This window comes from Gymnoscopelus braueri (genome assembly GCF_963280865.1).
Source record: "Gymnoscopelus braueri genome assembly, chromosome: 21".
Classification (NCBI taxonomy): domain Eukaryota; kingdom Metazoa; phylum Chordata; class Actinopteri; order Myctophiformes; family Myctophidae; genus Gymnoscopelus; species Gymnoscopelus braueri.
In genome coordinates, this window is record NC_137623.1 from 39458558 (window position 1) to 39478557 (window position 20000).

The following is a 20000-nucleotide window of genomic DNA, read 5'->3' on the forward strand; positions in this document are numbered from 1 at the left end:
CCAAGAGAAAATAGCTAGTAGAACTGCTATTTTCAACCAAACAAAAAAAAGGAAGAAAGAAAAAGGGAAATGTGGAATAGTGGCACAAAATGTTTTCAGATGGGGATACACGGACAATTACATAGGCTATTAATCTAGGGGTCCTTCACATGAAAATGTTTGAGAACCACTGGTTTAAACAACATTTAGGAAGCAAGCCCAAATAAGCAACTACACTTTAGAAACAAGCCCAAAAAACGCAACGGACAAACAAGCGGCTTTACAGAAAAACAAGCTCAAAGTCGCTTATAATAAGCAAACATGGCAACACTAGTCTCGGCACAGGAACACAGCCACAGATGGTAACTTAACCACTTGAAGGTAGGATAAGTGATATATATACTTATTACAAGTAAGACGCGCGAACGCTGGAAGCGAACGCAGCTCGAAAATATTGTGTATTTACGGACTTGTAATCCGTGTTATTTCACCATGATGGGGAGAGAACATTGACATTGTGTGTGTGTGTGTGTGTGTGTGTGTGTGTGTGTGTGTGTGTGTGTGTGTGTGTGTGTGTGTGTGTGTGTGTGTGTGTGTGTGTTTGCAGGCTGCATTTTAATCAGAGCATTGTCTAAATTCCTGCACTCTGGCGCACTCTGGCGCACTCTGGCGGCTGCACACAGGCAGTGCACGCACGTGAGTCACATGGGGGCGCGAGCCAATGAGAGCGCGGCTGCACACAGAAACTGCACACAGAGACACACACACACAACCCGAGCACGGTTACATAGTAAGCTCCACTTGGTCGGAGGCGCGGCGATAAATGTTAATTAGCTCTATTATGTTCCTTGCTTGTTGTGTTTGTTCAATAACGGGAGTTTCTCCCTGTCTCTCCAGCTCTTATGGAAAATATAGAAAACTCGCACAGGATACAGATTAAACGTGAAATTGGAAACTGATGACTCAAAGAAATGAGTAGACAAAATTGGAACTGGAACACTATAAAATTAAAGCTGATGAATGGGTACACTCTTTCCTAATTGGCTAAAATTGGCAACCCCACCTGAAAAATGTATTTTATGTTTACAAAAGAGCTGGAGAAATGTCAGGGAGACCACTGTTTACTGAACAAACACTCGCGTTGCGAAGCGTTGTCAGCTTGTAGATCTGCTATTTTCTGCAAAAGTTTTTTCCAACCAGAATAGGGTTGCTGGGGTTTAAGTGGTTCACCACCTCCTCATCCAAAGAAGAAAAAAAATACTCCTCACCTCCCCGCAATAAACCCTAAAAGCAGCCGGCCTGCACAAAACATGCAGCACAACAAACGGAGCCGACAGCAATTTGCTGGCAGATAATCAAAGTGAGGAGGGAAAAAAATCTCAAAAAGGCCGAAAAAAAGCAGAGGAGTTAAGAGTGTATGCGAGGAGTAAATAGTGGGGCTGGCTGGCAGACATCAGTGCTCTGTGCTCCTTTCAGCTGACACAAGGAGCCAGAGACGCATCAAAGCAACAGCCAAGCATATGCCGGCACCCATTAGGGCTGAAATTACACTGGAGATAAGAATGACATCAGCGTGCGTGCGTGCGTGCGTGCGTGCGTGCGTGCGTGCGTGCGTGCGTGCGTGCGTGCGTGCGTGCGTGCGTGCGTGCGTGCGTGCGTGCGTGCGTGCGTGCACGTATTACTATACTTGGAGGCCTAAATGTCACCACAAATATAGCAGAAGTTTGACAAAATAAGCAATGGTGTAAAGTAACTAAGTACATTTACTCAAGTACTGTACTTAAGTAGTTACTAGTTACTTTGCAGATATAAACTATTACATTATAAAACATACATTAACCACTTTAGGCCTATTTCATACCTAGCCAATCTACAAGCTTTTCAAACATTTTTGTACTTTAAGTACATTTTGATACCAATAATTTTGTACTTTCACTCAAGTAAATTTTGAATTCCGGACTTATAACAGAGTACTTCTACATTGCAGTATTGATACTTTTACTTAAGTAAAACGCGCGCGTGCGTGTGTGTGTGTGTAGCTACGCACTTTTATGAGTATAGCATATTTCGTGCACTAACATCATGACACCATCCTCCTCCACTTCTCCTTCATGCACTTTATGTCTAACCTCATGTACCTACTGTACCGGATGAATGGACATGCTATGTGTAAATATTGTAGACAGTAGACACCTTTGTTTTTTGTTTTTATTTCTTTCCCCACTTTCGCCCACTCTTACACTTGTAAACCTGTGATGTGACAAGTGACCCCTCTCTCTCTCTCTCTTGCTCTCTCATCCCGTGCGGCAGGTGCAGCTGTGATTATGGTACTAAGGTATGAACTTCTTTCACCCATATGTCCTGTATGTATGTATCCCTCTGTACTACAGAAGCCTTTTGTGGAGTGCAGCATTGATTCCATCACAAGAGACAGAGAGAGAGCGGGAGAGAGATGGGGAGACAGAGAGAGAGGCAGAAAGAGAGAGAGAGAGAGAGTGTCACCTGCTCCCAATTCAGTCGGGGGGTGGGAGGGACATTTTATTCTAGCTCTCAGTGCTGCACATCAAAGAGCGCAGAGAGACAAAGAAACTTTACACACTCTTCAAAAAGAAATCTTCAAAAACTCTTTTGAGAGACCAACTATAAGGGTCTGATGAGTGTGTGTGTGTGTGTGTGTGCGCGCGCGTGCGTGCGTGCGTGTGTGCCTGCGTGCGTGCGTGAATGCATGCACGAGTGAGTGAGTGAGTGAGTGAGTGAGTGAGCATGTGTGTGTGTGTGTGTGTGTCTGTGTGTCTGTGTGTCTGTGCGTGCGTGCGTGTGTGCGTGCGTGCGTGCATGCATGCGTGTGTGCGTGCGTGCGTGCGTGCGTGTGTATGCATTCATTCATTCTTACCTGGTCACATGCTTCTCTACATGGCGTGAACTCAGCAGCATGGTGGCAACATGACGGGTCTGCAGACAGACAGACAAGATAATGAGAAAGACAGACAGTCAGGAACACACAGAGAGAGAGAGACAAAGAGAGAAAGAGACACAGTCAGTTGATTTGGTTTAGCTTGTCATGTTTTTCGTAGCAGGATACGAACCATATGGCTTAAGAGGCAAATAAAGACATTCGCAGAGGTGGTTTTCCTATTGGCCGACATTACTATTACCATGTTGGGATTATTGTCAAAACTACTGTGGCTTGGCTTAAAAAGAAGCCAATACAACGTTTAAATCACTCCAAGAGAAGCCAAGAAGACTCCCTTTAACAACGTCAGTGGGATTGGTTCTTTACTGCTTGCTGTGGGAGCATCTGTTATCATCAAGACGTATGTGTGAAGGCATACGATCTCTGACTTTGATAGAACTTTTCCTGTCTTTCATGCTCTGATCTGATGATGACTTGATGAGCGGAAACACGTGAAGTTCTGTGTGCCATCGACGATATCGCCACTATCGGGCGGAAACCATGTGTTTCCCTAATCGTTCCTTTTCAGGAAATGGGGAAAAAAATAACCTTAGTTCCAAATGGATCCAATGTAGTTATTATTCAGTCACAAGCTCTGACTTTTTTTTATACTTTTCGTACATTGGTTGAATATTTATAAAACTCACAGACAGACTTTTCAAGTTTCAACCTGGTGTCCCTATTTTGGGAATGTAAAAACTTCCCAAAACATTTTCTAAATACTTAAAAATGTGTCCCTTTCACACCTACGCCGCACCACAGATCCAACCAATATGCCTATGGAGATCTCTGTATCTGTTGTCAGTCCTTGTCCCTTTAATGCCCATCTATGGAGATCCCTGGTGTCATGATTTTATGCACATAATGGGCATGCCTCCTTTTGTACCCCTATATGGAGATTGTTCTATATAGAGCTCCATGGAACTGATTGATTTATTTGTGCCTGATGCCATGATGACACATTGAGGTTAGACAACGCACTCCACATTTGGGCATAGCGGCATTGGGAACTCCTTATATGGTTATTGCTGAGTCATAGTGACAAGCGTGATGACGTGGTCCGTCCGCCAGCCCATCCACCCGCCCAGCCTCCTATTAGCCAATAGGATTACAGTAGATACATATACATATTTGGAACATACAAGGTCTCTGCTCAACATCGATGATATAGTAGTCAGTTCTACCTCATGGGGTGTGCTGAACGCTTTGACTATAACCAGAACTGAACCCTTACCCCTAACCACAGCTGTAGACTTCACACTTGAGATTTGAAATCTTGTGACTCAACTTGGACGCTGGTCTGACAATCTCGAGACTCGACTTGGACATGATACCGCCCTAAACTGGGCTCTACAAGACGTCTCTGTAAGAGCAAAGTTACCAGACCTGTTCTATTTCAAATAATATAGTGTATAAGTCATCAACAACACGCCTGAATAAGATCTTTGCAACAGGTGCATTGGTGTGGTAGACACGCATCATTTCAGGGAATCAAGGACACCTGCACACTGTTTGCAATTACTCAATAAAGATACAATTTAATTAGCCAACGTTTCGGTCAAGGACCAAAGCCCTTGTAATGTGTGTGTGTGTGTGTGTGTGTGTGTGTGTGTGTGTGTGTGTGTGTGTGTGTGTGTGTGTGTGTGTGTGTGTGTGTGTGTGTGTGTGTGTGTGTGTGTGTGTGTGTGTGTGTGTGTGTGTGTGTGTGTGTGTGTGTGTGTGTGTGGTCTTGGACTCTCCAGTGTGGAGAGATGAGTCAGAGGACCTGATTGAAGCCAGATCAATTCTCCATATCTTAATCATCTCCGTCTCTGATTCCGTGCCAGCAGGACTACAGGGAATAACGTGTGACTGATGAAGCACCGAAAGAAAGGCTTTCTGTGATTTTCTGTGCGATCTTCAACACAATCAATAATTGTGTTTGTTTCTTTGTACGTTCAGTGTTTTGTTGGGTGTTGTATGTTTTATGATGGACCACAATAGAAACAAGCTTCAGCTTTTTTTGTCTGTTGTGATTAATCCAGTTTGGTGCTTTCAATTGGTGATACTGTGCTTTTAACTGTTGCCAAATAATACAAGTCTATTCTATTATAATTTCACGCTGTGGTTCCCAAACTTGTTTTTATTTCAAGGACCACCCATAACTCTGAGATAGTACAAATGGAACCAAATGGACCTAGCCTGGCTTCAGACCCTGAATCGCTAGCCTCCCATTCAGGGTCTGGTGATGCATTAGGCTAGCAGGCAGGTTTTCTCGGTTGAAAATTTAACCGGCCCAATCAGGATTGTGATAATCCAGTATGAACCAATCGCCAAAGAGTCCCACTTTGGCCACGCTCACATCTCAGAAAACGGCTGCACTGAGAGGGCTGAATAATGGAGTGAAATGAAATGAAGTGTCTGAGTAGGCTGAGTGTCAGGTCAGGCTACAATGGACACTCCATTTGTACACTCTCCCCCTCAAAGAACCATGAGATTCCCTGATCCCACTTTGAAAACCACAGATTTTAAGGTACCACCGTCGGACCAGTAACTAGCCTGGAATCTAGACTGACTCGCTCCAGTCAGTGTAGCGTTATTATTTCCACTTTGCTTGTCAGTCTGGCCGTCTTCCTCCCGAACACCCAGGCTCCGAGGATTCTGATTAGTCTGTGGGCGGGACCAGAGCCTTCCAACGTAATGGTCTGTGGGACAGAGCCTTACTGTGATTGATTGAGGTACAGTTACACAATAATGCTAAAAGGATAACACAAAAAGCCCTGAGGGCTTGTTTCCATTGTGGTCCTGTGTATTCAATTCCTCAAGACATAAAGACACAATACTATACAATAACAACTGCTCCCAGTAGTTTATCATTGACGTTTCAACACAGTCCTGGAAATGTCAATAACAAACTATAGCGAGCAAGTTCATTTGACAGTGTGCTGACTTTATTTCATTGATTTGAGGGACGTTGGCATGGAAAAAGTTTGGGAACGTTTGTCTAAGACAAGAGGTTCTCAATGTGGGTTCTGGGGATCCCCATGGATCCTTGGGGGGGTTCCAGGAGTCCCAAGCTAAATGACTGATACTTAATCTTCAGCATTATTACACATACAATTAACACAACTATCAGAGTTGAACTGTTATCTCTATACATACAATGCACAGGACCAAATGTCAAAATGCAATGCATTATTAGCTTGTAGATCGATTCAGAGTAAATAAGGCTTTACATGGGATGATGTAAACAGTGTGGCCCCCCCCTGTAATAACCCCGAGGACCCTCTAGGGGTCCCGGACCCCCATGTTGAAGACCCCTGGACGACAGGGTTTAAGTGGTTCAAACTCAAGTGGAACCGCGAACACACAAGATGCTACAAACACTGGCACTGCACAGACACGCGTAGAGGAACATCATGCACGACACACACACACACACACACACACACACACACACACACACACACACACATACATGCACGACCAGGGTGTGCTTGGCAAGCAGCAGAGCTCCAAGCCACAGCCCAGCTGAGAGTTCCAGTAAGCACCTTGGCACAGCACAGGCTAGTGCTCTGTCAACAAACTGGTCCCCACCACACACACACACACACACACACACACACACACACACACACACACACACACACACACACACACACACACACACACACACACACACACACACACACACACACACACACACACACACACACACACACACACACACACACTGCATGATGTCAAGGCACCAGCTCTGTAATTTATTCTTAGACTGGACAGGCAAATAGATGGAGAGAGAGAGAGAGAGAGAGAGAGAGAGAGAGAGAGAGAGAGAGAGAGAGAGAGAGAGAGAGAGAGAGAGAGAGAGAGAGAGAGAGAGAGAAAACCACAGTTTTTTTGTTTGCTACTTTCTTTTGTATATTTGATTGTAAACTTGAAATACTCCTTTTATTCCTTCTATTTTCATTGTATAAACGTACATTTCTTAGTTTGTTGTGTTTTTATCACACACTTGCTTTGGGCAATGTCAATGCATGTTTATTATGCCCCTTTGAATTGAACTTGTCAGGTTGGCTGGTAGGTACTGTAGGTAGGTAGGTAGGTAGGTAGGTAGGTAGGTAGGTAGGTAGGTAGGTAGGTAGGTAGGTAGGTAGGTAGGTAGGTAGGTAGGTAGGTAGGTAGGTAGGTAGGTAGGTAGGTAGTCAGCCAACTAGTTGCAATGCCAATGACAGACAGACAGACAGACAGACAGACAGACAGACAGACAGACAGACAGACAGACAGACAGACAGACAGACAGACAGACAGACAGACAGACAGACAGACAGACAGACAGACAGACAGACAGACAGACAGACAGACAGACAGACAGACAGACAGACAGACAGACATGCAGTGTGTGTGTATACTCAGACAGTTGATGTAGGGTGTGTGAAGGGAAGGTGTAATTGTACACTGAGTGGGTGGACAGTCTATCATTATGGAGGGAGGGACTCTGTCCTGTCCTCAAACCTAATGCATAATGTCTTCATGTTAAACCAGGGAATCACACTCACAACCTCACGAGGAATGTGTCTTTCTTGGGTTTTGCTATCACATACATGCAGACATAGCAAAGGTGACACAGAGCATTAAAAACTCTGAAAATCTTAAAATGAGTTAGTAATACATACTGCATAATAATACAACGTGCAGTGCAGTTGTTTAGCCGTTTATATGTGTCACTACCTGGGGAGTTTTTCTTTCTTACACCATGGTAAATCAAAATATACTGTATAGGTCTTAGATTTCACGCCAATGTTTACACATATTACCAATATATAAACAAACATATTACAGCCCCAGCTATTACAGTAAAAAACTAAAAGTGTTGTATTAAAGTGTAGTATTAATGCCTCTAAGAGCCGAGTCCACGACATAGAGCAGGAGTTCCCATGCCACGCAATGTGAGCTTATAGATCTGCTATACTCTTTTTTTTTACATTTGAATTTTCTTTCTCTTTTTTTTCTGTCAGATTTTTTCCTTTCCTACTCTGAAAACCTGTGCCATGGAGAAAATGTTTTGTCTACCCATTTGTTTACATTTAGTTGCTGTCGGGCAGAAACCTATGTCCGTGTTTCAACTTTTTACGTTTTCTTTGTAAATATATGCCCTACTTCATCATACAAAAGTGACCTGCAAAAGCAAAGTGTTTTAAATGTTTTTTTTTATTTTTTATCATCATCAAAGAAAGGTTTGGAGATACACGGTTTCCACCAGACAGCAACGATTTTTATCTCAAACTCTTTTCCTATCTGAGTCTTTGTACCTCTATTTTACCTCTTCACCATCACACTGTCCTCCTCTCCATCTGATCTCTCTCTTCCCTCTCCTCATCACAAAAATAGCTACAAGCTCTCAATGCATCGCAATGCCTGTAGATCTGCTATAAAAAAATTATAAAAAAACATTTTGGAAAATATTTTTTGAAATACAAATCTCATACGTATTTTCAGATGGGGGTCCGTGGCCAAATAGCTATATAATTATAATTTGGGGGTCCTTGTCATGAACAAGTCTGAAGAACCACTGCACTGGAGCAGCCAAGCCAAGCCAAGCCAAGCCAAACCCCAATACAAGACATGTAGTCCTGTGCCACCCAGACGCACTAAGCCACAGTAATGTGTTCATATAACCAAAACCTAGCTTAGCAGCGGGTTGACGTGTGGATTATACAACAGAGAACTTCAATGCCTTTCAGCGGGGAGTTCCAATTCCACCATGTAAATAATTTAACTAGTTTGTCTGTCTGTTGTAGTCGCATTGTGTCAACATGTTTTGTCAAAGAACGTCAGACTCGCGCTCTCTCTCTCTCTCTCTCTCTCTCTGTCTGGGGACCCCCAGGGGTCCTAAGGGGGTGGGGGTTCCAGGGGGTCCCCAGCAAAAGTAGTTAATATAGCTTCACAATCATTCTAGCCACTTTATCCATTTGCATGTTGGCTATTCAAAAATAGCAGATATACAAGCTTACTGTGAGCATGTAGATCTGCTATTTTTGAAAATGTTCGAAAAAAAAATATCGAATTTATTTAATTTTGAATAATTTTGAATAGTTTTTTAACATAACTCTTCTCTTCTGGGGTGTCCTTGGCACGAAACATTTTCAGATGGGGAGGGGGGGGGGGGGTCCGCGGCCAAATACATATTGATTTGGGGGTCATTGTCTTGAAACCGTTTGAGAACCACTGCTCTGTATACCTCTGTAAAGCCTAATGTAAACCTCGTCGCACAACAACACCGGCGTGCGACGGATCATATATTAGTTTTAAGAGAGCAACATGTGCTAATGTTTTGCTACCGTGTCCCGGTCTTCTGAGGAACAGGAATAATGCCACCCACAAGCCACATCAAAGGAATTCCCCTGCATGAACCCGCCACACTCCTCTCTCTCTCTCTCTCTCTCTCTCCCTCTTTTAGCCCCTCCTCTACTTTTCTTGTAGTTCCCACTCCAAAACAGTGCTTCTCAAACTTTTTCATATCAAGGAGGACCCTGAAAATAAGTTATTCTGAAAAGAGTTCCCCATCTGAAAAGAGTTGTGCCAGGTGGGAAACCCATACAAAATACATAGAAAAACATCAATAATTTCCCCAATTTCTTTGCAAGATTTTTTTTAAATGCGTGGATGTATAGGGTTAACGTGGTTAAACTGGTTTTGCTGGGGTCCCCCTGGAACACTCTCAAGGACCCCTGGGTGTCCCCAGACCCCACTTTTACTCCACTTTGCTCCAAAACGCAGCCACGCACGGCCCATTTAATGGCATTTCTATCTCTTGGACCCAAATTATATTGTAAAATCAATGTTATTTTAACTCTGAGAATGTACAAATGAACATTTGTACACTCTCAGAGTTACAGACCCATTATGGTCCATTTGGTTCCTAATCTATCATTTAGCTGGGGACCCCCTGGAACTCCCTCAAGGACCAATGGTATAGGTCCATAACTTTGGTACAGGTGTGGCATATCTGATCGCCACGTTGAAAATAATGTCTTGGGTGAGACTGTATATTGAGGTCGGGTCAACAATGCAGTTCTCAAACTTTTTCATGTCAAGGACCCCCAAAATGATATTATTTGGCTGCGGACCCCCATGTCCAAAATATTTTGTGCCAGGGACCTCCAGAAGCAAAGATGTGAGTAAAAAATAAAATATATATCTAAATTAGCAGATCTACATAGCGCTATGAGCTTGTAGATCTGCTATTTTTTAATAGCCAAAGTAGAAAATACGGTTAGATCGTAGATGGTGTATTTTCACCCAAATGTTCGTCCCACAATAGGGACGTTGGGGCTCATGTGGTTAAAAGCGGAACAGAAACCTAATAGGAAGTGAATATGTTGTTTGTTATGTAGAGTAATATGGTGTTTGACTACTCTAAATCACGGTACAAGTTGTACCATCATGAAGTGAAGCCAGAGGCAAACTTCCACGTGTGGACAATCAAGATTCTATTCTACAATATCTAACCCTCCAGACAACCATCATTAATAGACCTGGCGTCAGTTAAAGTTTCACGTGCCAAGTATGAATGCACTATGAAACATAATACCAAAAAAAAAAGTCCAATATGTCTAAATGCACCACGTGTGACATTTGTCTATAAAATTCACAAATCGGGAGTCTCAAAGATCAAGCACATTCCTTTTAAATAATTGTGTTGCTATTTTTTGTTATAATCCCATGAGTGTATCCACCAAGTGAACAATAAGTCAGAGAATGGCCAAACACAATTTCAAGATCAAGTGCGTTTGACGTCTCCGCCGTTATGATTAAGGAGAAACTGCGAGTCAACTCAAGCCAGAGGCGCTTCCATCAGCTTTGAGATTTGAGTGGTTACAGAATCGGGACAAACGGATCGACCAACACAGAGACAGATTCATTTGTATGGAAGGAGGGAGAGGCTGCACAACAAGCCAGACAATTTATACTCTGTCATGCAGCATTGTGTGAACCAGCTCAGTGGCTCCTTGTGGTTAGAGTGTCCACCCCTGAGACTGGGAGGTCGGGGGTTCACTCCCCGGGCGAGTCATGGCGAAGACTATACAACTGGTACCCAATGTCTCCCCGCTTGGCACTCCGCATCAAGAGCTGGACCCTGTGTGACATACTACTTGTACATCAGGCCGTTTCGCTCGACAGAAACATGAGATGCCTCGGGAACCGTTGGTATCCCAAGGTGAAAATAGGCAATTTACAACCTCACAATACATCATTGTGAGCCTGTAGATTGGCTATTTTATTGGCGATGCGGCACACAATGTTTGGCGATGCGGCACACAATTGCTGTGCAATGTGGCGCGATACGACGTGTTGTTGTGTGTGTGTGTGTGTGTGTGTGTGTGTGTGTGTGTGTGTGTGTGTGTGTGTGTGTGTGTGTGTGTGTGTGTGTGTGCATGCGTGTGTGTTTGTCACACATTATGGGTCACAGTAGTTCCTATAGCACTGTTTCGCTGACCCGACACCTCATACAGACAGATACATACCGTAACATTAGGAAATTACTGTGTGTGTGTGTGTGTGTGTGTGTGTGTGTGTGTGTGTGTGTGTGTGTGTGTGTGTGTGTGTGTGTGTGTGTGTGTGTGTGTGTGTGTGTGTGTCTCTGCCTCTGTATCTGTATCTGTATCTGTATCTTTGACTGGTACTAGAATTTCTGGAATCCATCTATCTCTAGCTCCAACACACACATTTGATTATCTAAATTAGAGCAGGTCCCCAGTGTGTGTGTGTGTGTGTGTGTGTGTGTGTGTGTGTGTGTGTGTGTGTGTGTGTGTGTGTGTGTGTGTGTGTGTGTGTGTGTGTGTGTGTGTGTGTGTGTGTGTGTGTGTGTGTGTGTGTGTGTGTGTATGTGTGTGTGTGTGTGTGTGTGTGTGTGTGTGTGTGTGTGTGTGTGTGTGTGTGTGTGTGTGCACGCGCGCATGTGTGAGCGCGCACGTGTGCGGTATTAATGTTCTTCTGTGTAAGTGCCTTTGGCTATGTGAGAAACAGTAGGTAGTTATTTCTATATTTAAAGAATGTGAGAAGCAAATGAATCAGTGAGAGAATGAATGAATGAATGAATGAATGAATGAATGAATGAATGAATGAATGAATGAATGAATGAATGTCTGGTTGTTACCACAGTCTGATAGCAGCTCCGCTGTAACAGTGGAGGTTTTTTTTACATTAAAATCTTACCAATCTACTGTATGGTAGAGTATGTTAATATAACTAAGTGCGGTAGGACCTTGGCTGACAAGAGATACTGCATGAAACTCATATGGAAATAACTCGCCTTCCCAAACGTGCTGTCCAATATAATATAACTAGAAAAGGTGCTCCTCGGAGCACAGGTCTCCGCCAGGTCAGGTGGGTTATTGTGGGCCATCAATGTTCGTAATTCCCCAATCAAGAGGATATATGAAAAATCGGACGGATCCATCTTGATCACTTGACTATAGAGATAATGTGTACCGATTTGCGTGATGTTTGGAATACATTTGTAGGAGTAAAATAAAATAAAATATTTAGCAAAAATCTGCCTCCTGGTGGCACTATAATTGTGCGAATGTGCGTGCACCGTTTCCCCGCAATCGGACATTGCGTTCATGATTTATGGCATTTTGTTCAAAACTGGCCACTCCTGCAAACTTTAGATGTCAATCTTAGCCAATCAGGATATGAAAAATCAAACAGATCTTGATCACATGACTATAGAGTAACGTGTGCCGATTTGCGTGAAATGTGGATAAAATCCAAATCCGTGTTTTACGTAAGTGAAACATGGCACCCTGGTGGCGCTATATAAGGCAGATGTGGAAAAATGCAGGGCAAAGGTTTTTTCCTTGGCATCTAGGGAGTGTGCATACAAAGTTTTACACAGATCGGTGCAGTTATAGGTAAAAACACAAATCGGCCTGTTATAGCGCCACCATGAGGCTGATTTGAAAATTTTCAATTGGCATAGTGGGAACGTGCGTGCAAAATTTCACGGAAATCGCACGGGGTAAGATAGGGCCCCCAGTGTGAACACCTGCAACTCTGCAAGTTGCAACACCCCCCTCCCCCCCACTAACCCAATGATGCTGTTTAATAGCATAACTTCACCATGTAGCTCTCTGCCTCCTCACTTGAAGTCAAGAGACAATAAGTGCTCTCTTTCTGTCAAGCTTCTCTTCCACATGTTGTCTGTCAACGGTGTCCCCAAAATGTGATATTGACAATGGTGGCGGAGAGAGCCCATGTTGTTTACTGTCAGAATAGACACGAACGTGCTAAATCACAGGACTTAAAAGAGACAGGACAACGAGCGCATTTACACACTTGCTTTTTGCAATGTAAACGTATATGTTTCCCATGCCAATAAAGCGCCTTTGAATCAAATTGAAATTGAGAGGGGGGGAGAGAGATGGAGACGGCGAGACAAAGGAGAGAGGGCGATAGAGCTATGTAGCCTATGGACGCACACACACACACACACGAGCACGCACGCACACACACACACACACACACACACACACACATATGAAAGAACAGCATGCCGAGGAATGACTGAAAGGAGGAGGGAGTGACGGATGGATAGATGGAGGGAGGGAATGAGTGATGCAGTGCATTCAGACTTTGTCACTGTCAGGTGGAAACCTTGTATGTCCAAAGCTGCCAAAGCTGTTACTTTTCTGGAAAAAAAATAACCTGTGTTTGAATTGATCCAGTGTAATTATGATTTAGTCGCACGCTCCTGTTAATACTTTTCATTGTTTAAATATTTTGTTGCTGTCGGGCAGAAACCTTTTATCTCCACATTTTAACTTTGTGTTTTATCGTTAATTAATGTCCTACTTGATCATACTACTATTACTACAGTGTCACACAAAAGTAGCAGATATACAAGCTCGAAACGCGGCGCGAAGCGTCGCGTTTTGAGCTTGTAGATCTGCTACTTTTGCTATTTTAGAACTTGAACCCTGAAAGGTAACGGTTTTGGACATACTGTATGAGGTTTCCACCCGACAGAGACGATATTTATAAAAACCCACAAACAGACTTAAAGCACTTTGAACCTGGTGTCTCTATTTTGGGGCATGTCATTATATGCCAGAGTAAAAATACATTTAACAAGCTCGCGATTGTGCAATACTGTTACGCGACAAACTGTAAAATATTTATTTTATAGTTTACGAAGACACGTAAAAACGATGAAATACAGACATACAAGTTTTCTGCCCGACAACAACAGCGGTGATATGTACAGTAGAGAGGCCCCATAGCTGTCCGCTAATGAGCACTGGCCCCATTGGAGCTCGCCATAAACACGAGGGAACAATAGAGCTTCACAGTGTGTGTGCTCTCTCTCTGTCAGAGCTTCTAATGAAGACAACATTAAAGCTCAGTATTGTACTGTATAACTGACGGGTTATTGAACCGTTTGAGGTTTATAATAGAGTCAGAGTGCACAGTTACTATGATGACAATGACAATGGAAGGGGAAAAGAGAACTGCTACAAACAAACAAAGTATCATAATAACATGGTTTATGCCTCTATTGTCACGGTGCCTTTTTCCACTTTGTTCTGTTCCCTCTCTGTCTTTGTCTCCGTCTGTCTCTCCCTATCTCCCTCCCTCCCTCTCCCTCTCTCTCCCTCTCTCTCTCCCTCTCCCTCTCCCTCCCTCTCTCTCTCTGGTGTGTGAAGAGAGGGGGGCAGCCCATATGGCTGGCCAGTGGGGGGCATGCAAAACACTTTAGGGTGCCAGAATATATTATGTGAGAGGGGGGGTTACAGGAATGTAAAGTTATCTAGCGTGGCAGATAGCATATATCTCGCTCACCGCAGGCCACAGGCAGGCAGGCAGCGGCTGTGTGTGTCAGCCATTATGTTGCTACGTTCAATAATTCCAATGCCTAACACAGTCTGTCGGACGCACCCACACACATGTGTGTGTGAATAGATCAGAAGAGACCTTCAGAAGGACTTCAGAAGAGTCCTTAACAGATGCACTGTAGGTGCACATATTTATGTTTTTGTTTTGTTTGTTTGTTTGTTTGTTATGTTTGTTTATGTTCTTCGCAATTCTTCTTTCTTGTTAAAAAAAGTAACAAAATGTAAAAAGGAAAGGCACTAATAAGCTACAAGCTTCTGCCTGTACCTTTTCGATCAGGCTAAAAGAAAATGCTTTTTGTTAATGTCTCACTGTGCATTGTTCAAAGAGTATCATTCATTCATTCATTCATGCATTCATTCATGTTGCCTGATGGATGGATGAAACCATAGGAGGAATGGACAGAGAGAGACGGGGAAGTGGAAAGACAAAACAAAAGAAAAGAGGGGGTGAGAGAGTATAGGGCTGGGCAATTAATCAAATATATATCAAATCCGATATTTTTTTTTTTTATTATTTTTTTATCCCGCGATTTTTGTAACCCATTTTTTTCACCCGGTGCCAATTTCCTAAGTGATCCTGGGCACTACACCAGCCCTACACCAGTATTACACCTGTCACCCCACAGTAGGGAGGCCAGGGCCGAGCTCATGCTTCCTTCAGGCATGAGAGCCAACTGACCTTCTTGTCACCTGACAGGGGGGAGTTTCCCTGGTTGGACGTAGCGCGTGGAAGGAACACGTTATTCCAACCAGTTCCCTTCCCCTCCATCAGGCGCCCCGGCTGTCATGGGGGAGGCGGTATAGTGACCAGGATTACTACATGTTTTTGTGAGGGTATTAACTATACCCTAGGAGACACGGGGAGAACATGCAAACTCCACACAGAGTAGGCCCTTTCGCCAACCCCACCTAGGGTATGGGCGCTGATGACGCGGAGGAGAAGACACGCCCCCAGTGCCCACAGCGTCCCCGGCGGGAATCGAACCCAGGACCTTCTAGCTGTGAGGCGACAGCGCTACCGACTGCGCCACCGTGCGCCCAAATCCGATATTTAGAACTAATAACCGACTTAATCTTGCTCATGTAGGTTAATCAAATAATTGAGGAGCAGCTCTTTTTCATTTCTTATCTCAATGAATCATCACAAAACCCTCTAGTTTTTTTTTTTATATGGTAGGGAGGGAGTGAGTAGATGAGCCAACGTGTTGGAATTGACAGAGTCACAGTTCCTTAAGTGAGGCATGTGTAAAGAATCCAAGCACAACAGCACAAATGCATGAATCATCTGACCAGTGTCCTTATCAGTGTCCAGACGGGGCAGGGCTGTCTTTCACTGGAGAAAGCAGGACTGGATTGTTCTATACCTTCAGTTTCTAGGTATGTGAGGCAAAGAGTCAGAGTCAGACCATGGTTAGAAAAGAAAAGAAAAAAAGATCAAAAGAGAAAACACACCTATATACCTATATATATACCTATATATACATATATATATATATATATATATATATACGCACGCACACAAATGAAAGAACAGCATGCTAGTGACAGATGGATTCCAGAAATTCTAGTATCAGCCAAAGGTACAGATACAGAGGCAGATACACACGCACGCATCCACGCACACGCGCACACACACACACACACACACACACACACACACACACACACACACACACACACACACACGCACACACACACACGCACACACACACACGCACGCACACACACACACACGCACACACGCACACACGCACGCACACACGCGCACACACGCACACACGCACACACACACACACACACACACACACACACACACACACACACACACACACACGCACACACACACACGCACACACGCACACACACACAAATGAAAGAACAGCATGCTGAGGAATGACTGAAAAGGAGGAGGGAGTGATGGATGGATGGATGGAGGGAGGGAGGGAGGGAATGAGTGATGCACTGTCTGGTGGAAACCTTGTATGTCCAAAGCTGTTACTTTTCAGGAAATGGAAAAAAAAGATGATCATTTTAGTCACACGCTCTTGTTAATACTTTTCATTGGTTAAATATTTCGTTGCTGTCGGGCAGAAACCTCTTATCTCCATATTTTAACTTTTTGTGCTTTTTCATAAATTAACGCCCTACTATTTGATCATACTACAGCGTCACAGACAAACATCAAAAGTAGCAGATCTACAAGCTCGTTTGAGCTTATATAACAGCTACTTTTGCAATAGTTATACATGTGACTAATAGTGGGGGCTTATTGTCTGTGTCAGCCAGAATGCGGGCTTCTATCCCTGTTTCACAATGCACTAGAACAGGGATCTTCAACGTTTTCAGCCCAAGGACCCCCTAGCTGAAAGAGAGATGAAGCAGGGACCCCCACTACATGCTGTATAAAATTGTATTTTCATAGATTTCATAGACACCAAACCTCTTCAAAAATAGCCGATCTACAAGCTCACAACGCCTCGCAGCGCGAGGCGTTGTGAGCTTGTAGATCTGCTATTTTTGGCAACAGTTCTCTTCAGAATAGGGATATTACGGTTCAAGTGGTTAATGTAAAAACAAATATCTAATCGCACAAAGATTTGGCGGCCCCCCTGTAATAACTCTGAGGACCCACTAGGGGTCCTAGACCCCATGTTGAAGACCCCATGGATTGCTGAGGTGGAGCGCAATACCCAGTACTCACCGCACGGCTTGGCACACCCAAACCGCGGTCCGCGCTACTCATGAGTTGCCGGTGCCCGGGATCGAACCCATGACCTTGAGGTCGAAAGAAGACGAGAGCTCTACTGACTCAGCTACCTGGACACACGGAAGAGTAATATTCTGTTGATTTTGAGTGTAATGGATCTATGATGTATGTAAAGTATTTCAGATCATTTCAAAAATATTTCAGGTAGCCTACCTCTCCCGGGTTTCTGATAACCAGGATAGCAGCTTATACATGGAATAGTTGTGTAACAGAAATATTAAGGGCTTTCAGATGGTGCATATGTAAATAGTGGTTGAGACATCCAAGTCCTCAATTGGGTTCGACATGTACTCGGGTCAACATATCGAATAACACAATATTCCCCATGTTACAGTTGTTTTTCTTGTCTCACATGAGCCTTGACCCGCTGCTTGACAAATTTTAAACGTTGAATAATCTCCGCTTTTGTCAATGTTTGAGCCGCAAACGATGCAGAGAGACATGCATGGCCATCACCGACATTCCACTGTGGGGTGAGTGATCGAATTGTCTTGCGATGGGAGAAACTGAATAGTACTGTGGTTTCATTTTGAATACCATTATGACCATTCAGAATTTGTGTTGCTCCATATTTTAGCTTGTAAAATTCCACAAAATGGTATGATTTTTTTGGGCTGAATATCAGTTTGAATGTTCAACAGCTGGATAGCTCTGAATACACATAACTTAGGTCTCATATCATTTCATATTTCAATACATTCATTTTCTTGGGCTGGTATCCAGTGCTTGTGTCCAATGGTACCAGCAGTGATTCCAAATGCTACATTTCTGCTCATGCCATCTTTTCATAATGTGAATGTTATGGAGTTTTTCTTTTTTATGATTGTCTGTTACTGTAATACCGCAGGCACATACCTCGCAACACCATGACTCCTATCATTTTTTTTAATAGTCAGTAAACTGCAACCACTTAATAGTTTACTGTATTTTAATCCACTATTATGTTATACGTTATATTTACATTTTGTAAGCTACAGACAATTGAATATTGCATATTACAAGTTTGTATTTAAAAAGAAAAATAGTATGCATTTGTTATTTTGCTGCTGTTTTATTTCAGTAGTTGAATTCCATTGTGCCGTTAACTTCAACACCTGATACCTTTGTGGTATTCACCTGCCTACCATTGTACTGTTATAGTTAAGAGCCCATTATTTAACCTTTTGGATGACATCGGCATATGGCCCTATGTTTGACATGTCGTTATAGGTGAAGATTTTCAAATAGAGCAAATGCTGTTTGTTTGTCCGACACCAAGTCTTTTTAAATGTGCATTCGCATCGGACGTGATAACAATAATCACGTCACTTCAATCACAGGGAACGCACTAGTTGATTTTCGGTCACGTTATGAACGTGGAATGTGTTTTGGCCTATTTAGACGGATAAGGGGCTGGCGTGACCGCACGCACTCAACCTATGTTACACAGCCTGTATCAAGGACTGTCAACGTGCACTGCTTTGCTTTGGTTTAGTCATTATGTAACACAGAGCGGCAGGCTATATCTGACGCCTCTTAATCAGATATATAGTTTTACGGTAGATTTCCCCCAAAGTCGATGATTATTTGAGGTTAGATTATTTACTTGACAGCTCTAGTCTCTAGAACTACTGTTATCAACACTTGTTTGCACCGCACTGTGACCCCAAAGTGAAATGTTTTTCACTTCATCTTACATGGTGGACTGATCACAGGGTTGAAACGAACCGGGGGGAGCAGTAATACATAACACGCAGTTTAAACTCTGTCACGCCTGTGCATTTTTCAAACCTCTCAAATGCTCCATGACAAATAACTCAGATTTAAAGCGCCCATCTCACACCACAGCCTAATCCATTTAGGAAATTGAATGCCAAAATGGTCACCATTAACATTCCAGAGGCTGTCTTGAACTGGGGCTCGCCAAACCCTGCCATGTCAATTTCCCAGCAGTCAGCTGAGTCAGGCCACATTTCTAGACCTTCTTCCAGAAACCACATCATCTGATAGTGGGGTCTAAGGGGTCTGTATAGAGCATAGAGTCTTAATGGACCAGTCTAGTTTTCTGATTACTGGCGCGGCCGTAGATGAGTTTGCAGAGGGGCCGCCTGGGAAACAGAGGGTCCCCGGTTCATGTCCCGGTCTCTGTGTCAAAGTGTCCCTGAGCAAGACACTTAACCCCTAACTGCTCCCAGAGGCGCTGCCCCGTAGCGTCCACTTTTCCTGATACGTAGGCTGGGTTAAATGCAGTTGAAACATTTCAGTGTGTATGCAATAATAATATTATTATTATTATTACATTTACTAACCTTTGACCCAGCAATTAGCCGCAGCTCAATATCATTAAGAGAGAAGAGAGTCGACTAAACTCGCTGAGACATGACTGGACTAGAACAGTGTTTTTCAAACCTTTTTAATTTCAAGGACCCCCACAACTCTGAAA

At 43.4% G+C, this 20000-nt stretch overlaps 1 protein-coding gene across 1 annotated transcript in view; it reads right to left on the reverse strand.

Moving 5' to 3' along the window:
• Positions 1-20000, reverse strand: part of reck (reversion-inducing-cysteine-rich protein with kazal motifs) — a 95310-nt gene that overhangs the window by 63919 nt on the left and 11391 nt on the right. Inside the window, exon 2 of the mRNA XM_080417711.1 lies at positions 2873-2931. Coding sequence (XP_080273837.1) covers positions 2873-2931 — 59 coding nt within the window. The remainder of the gene's footprint in view (positions 1-2872; positions 2932-20000) is intronic.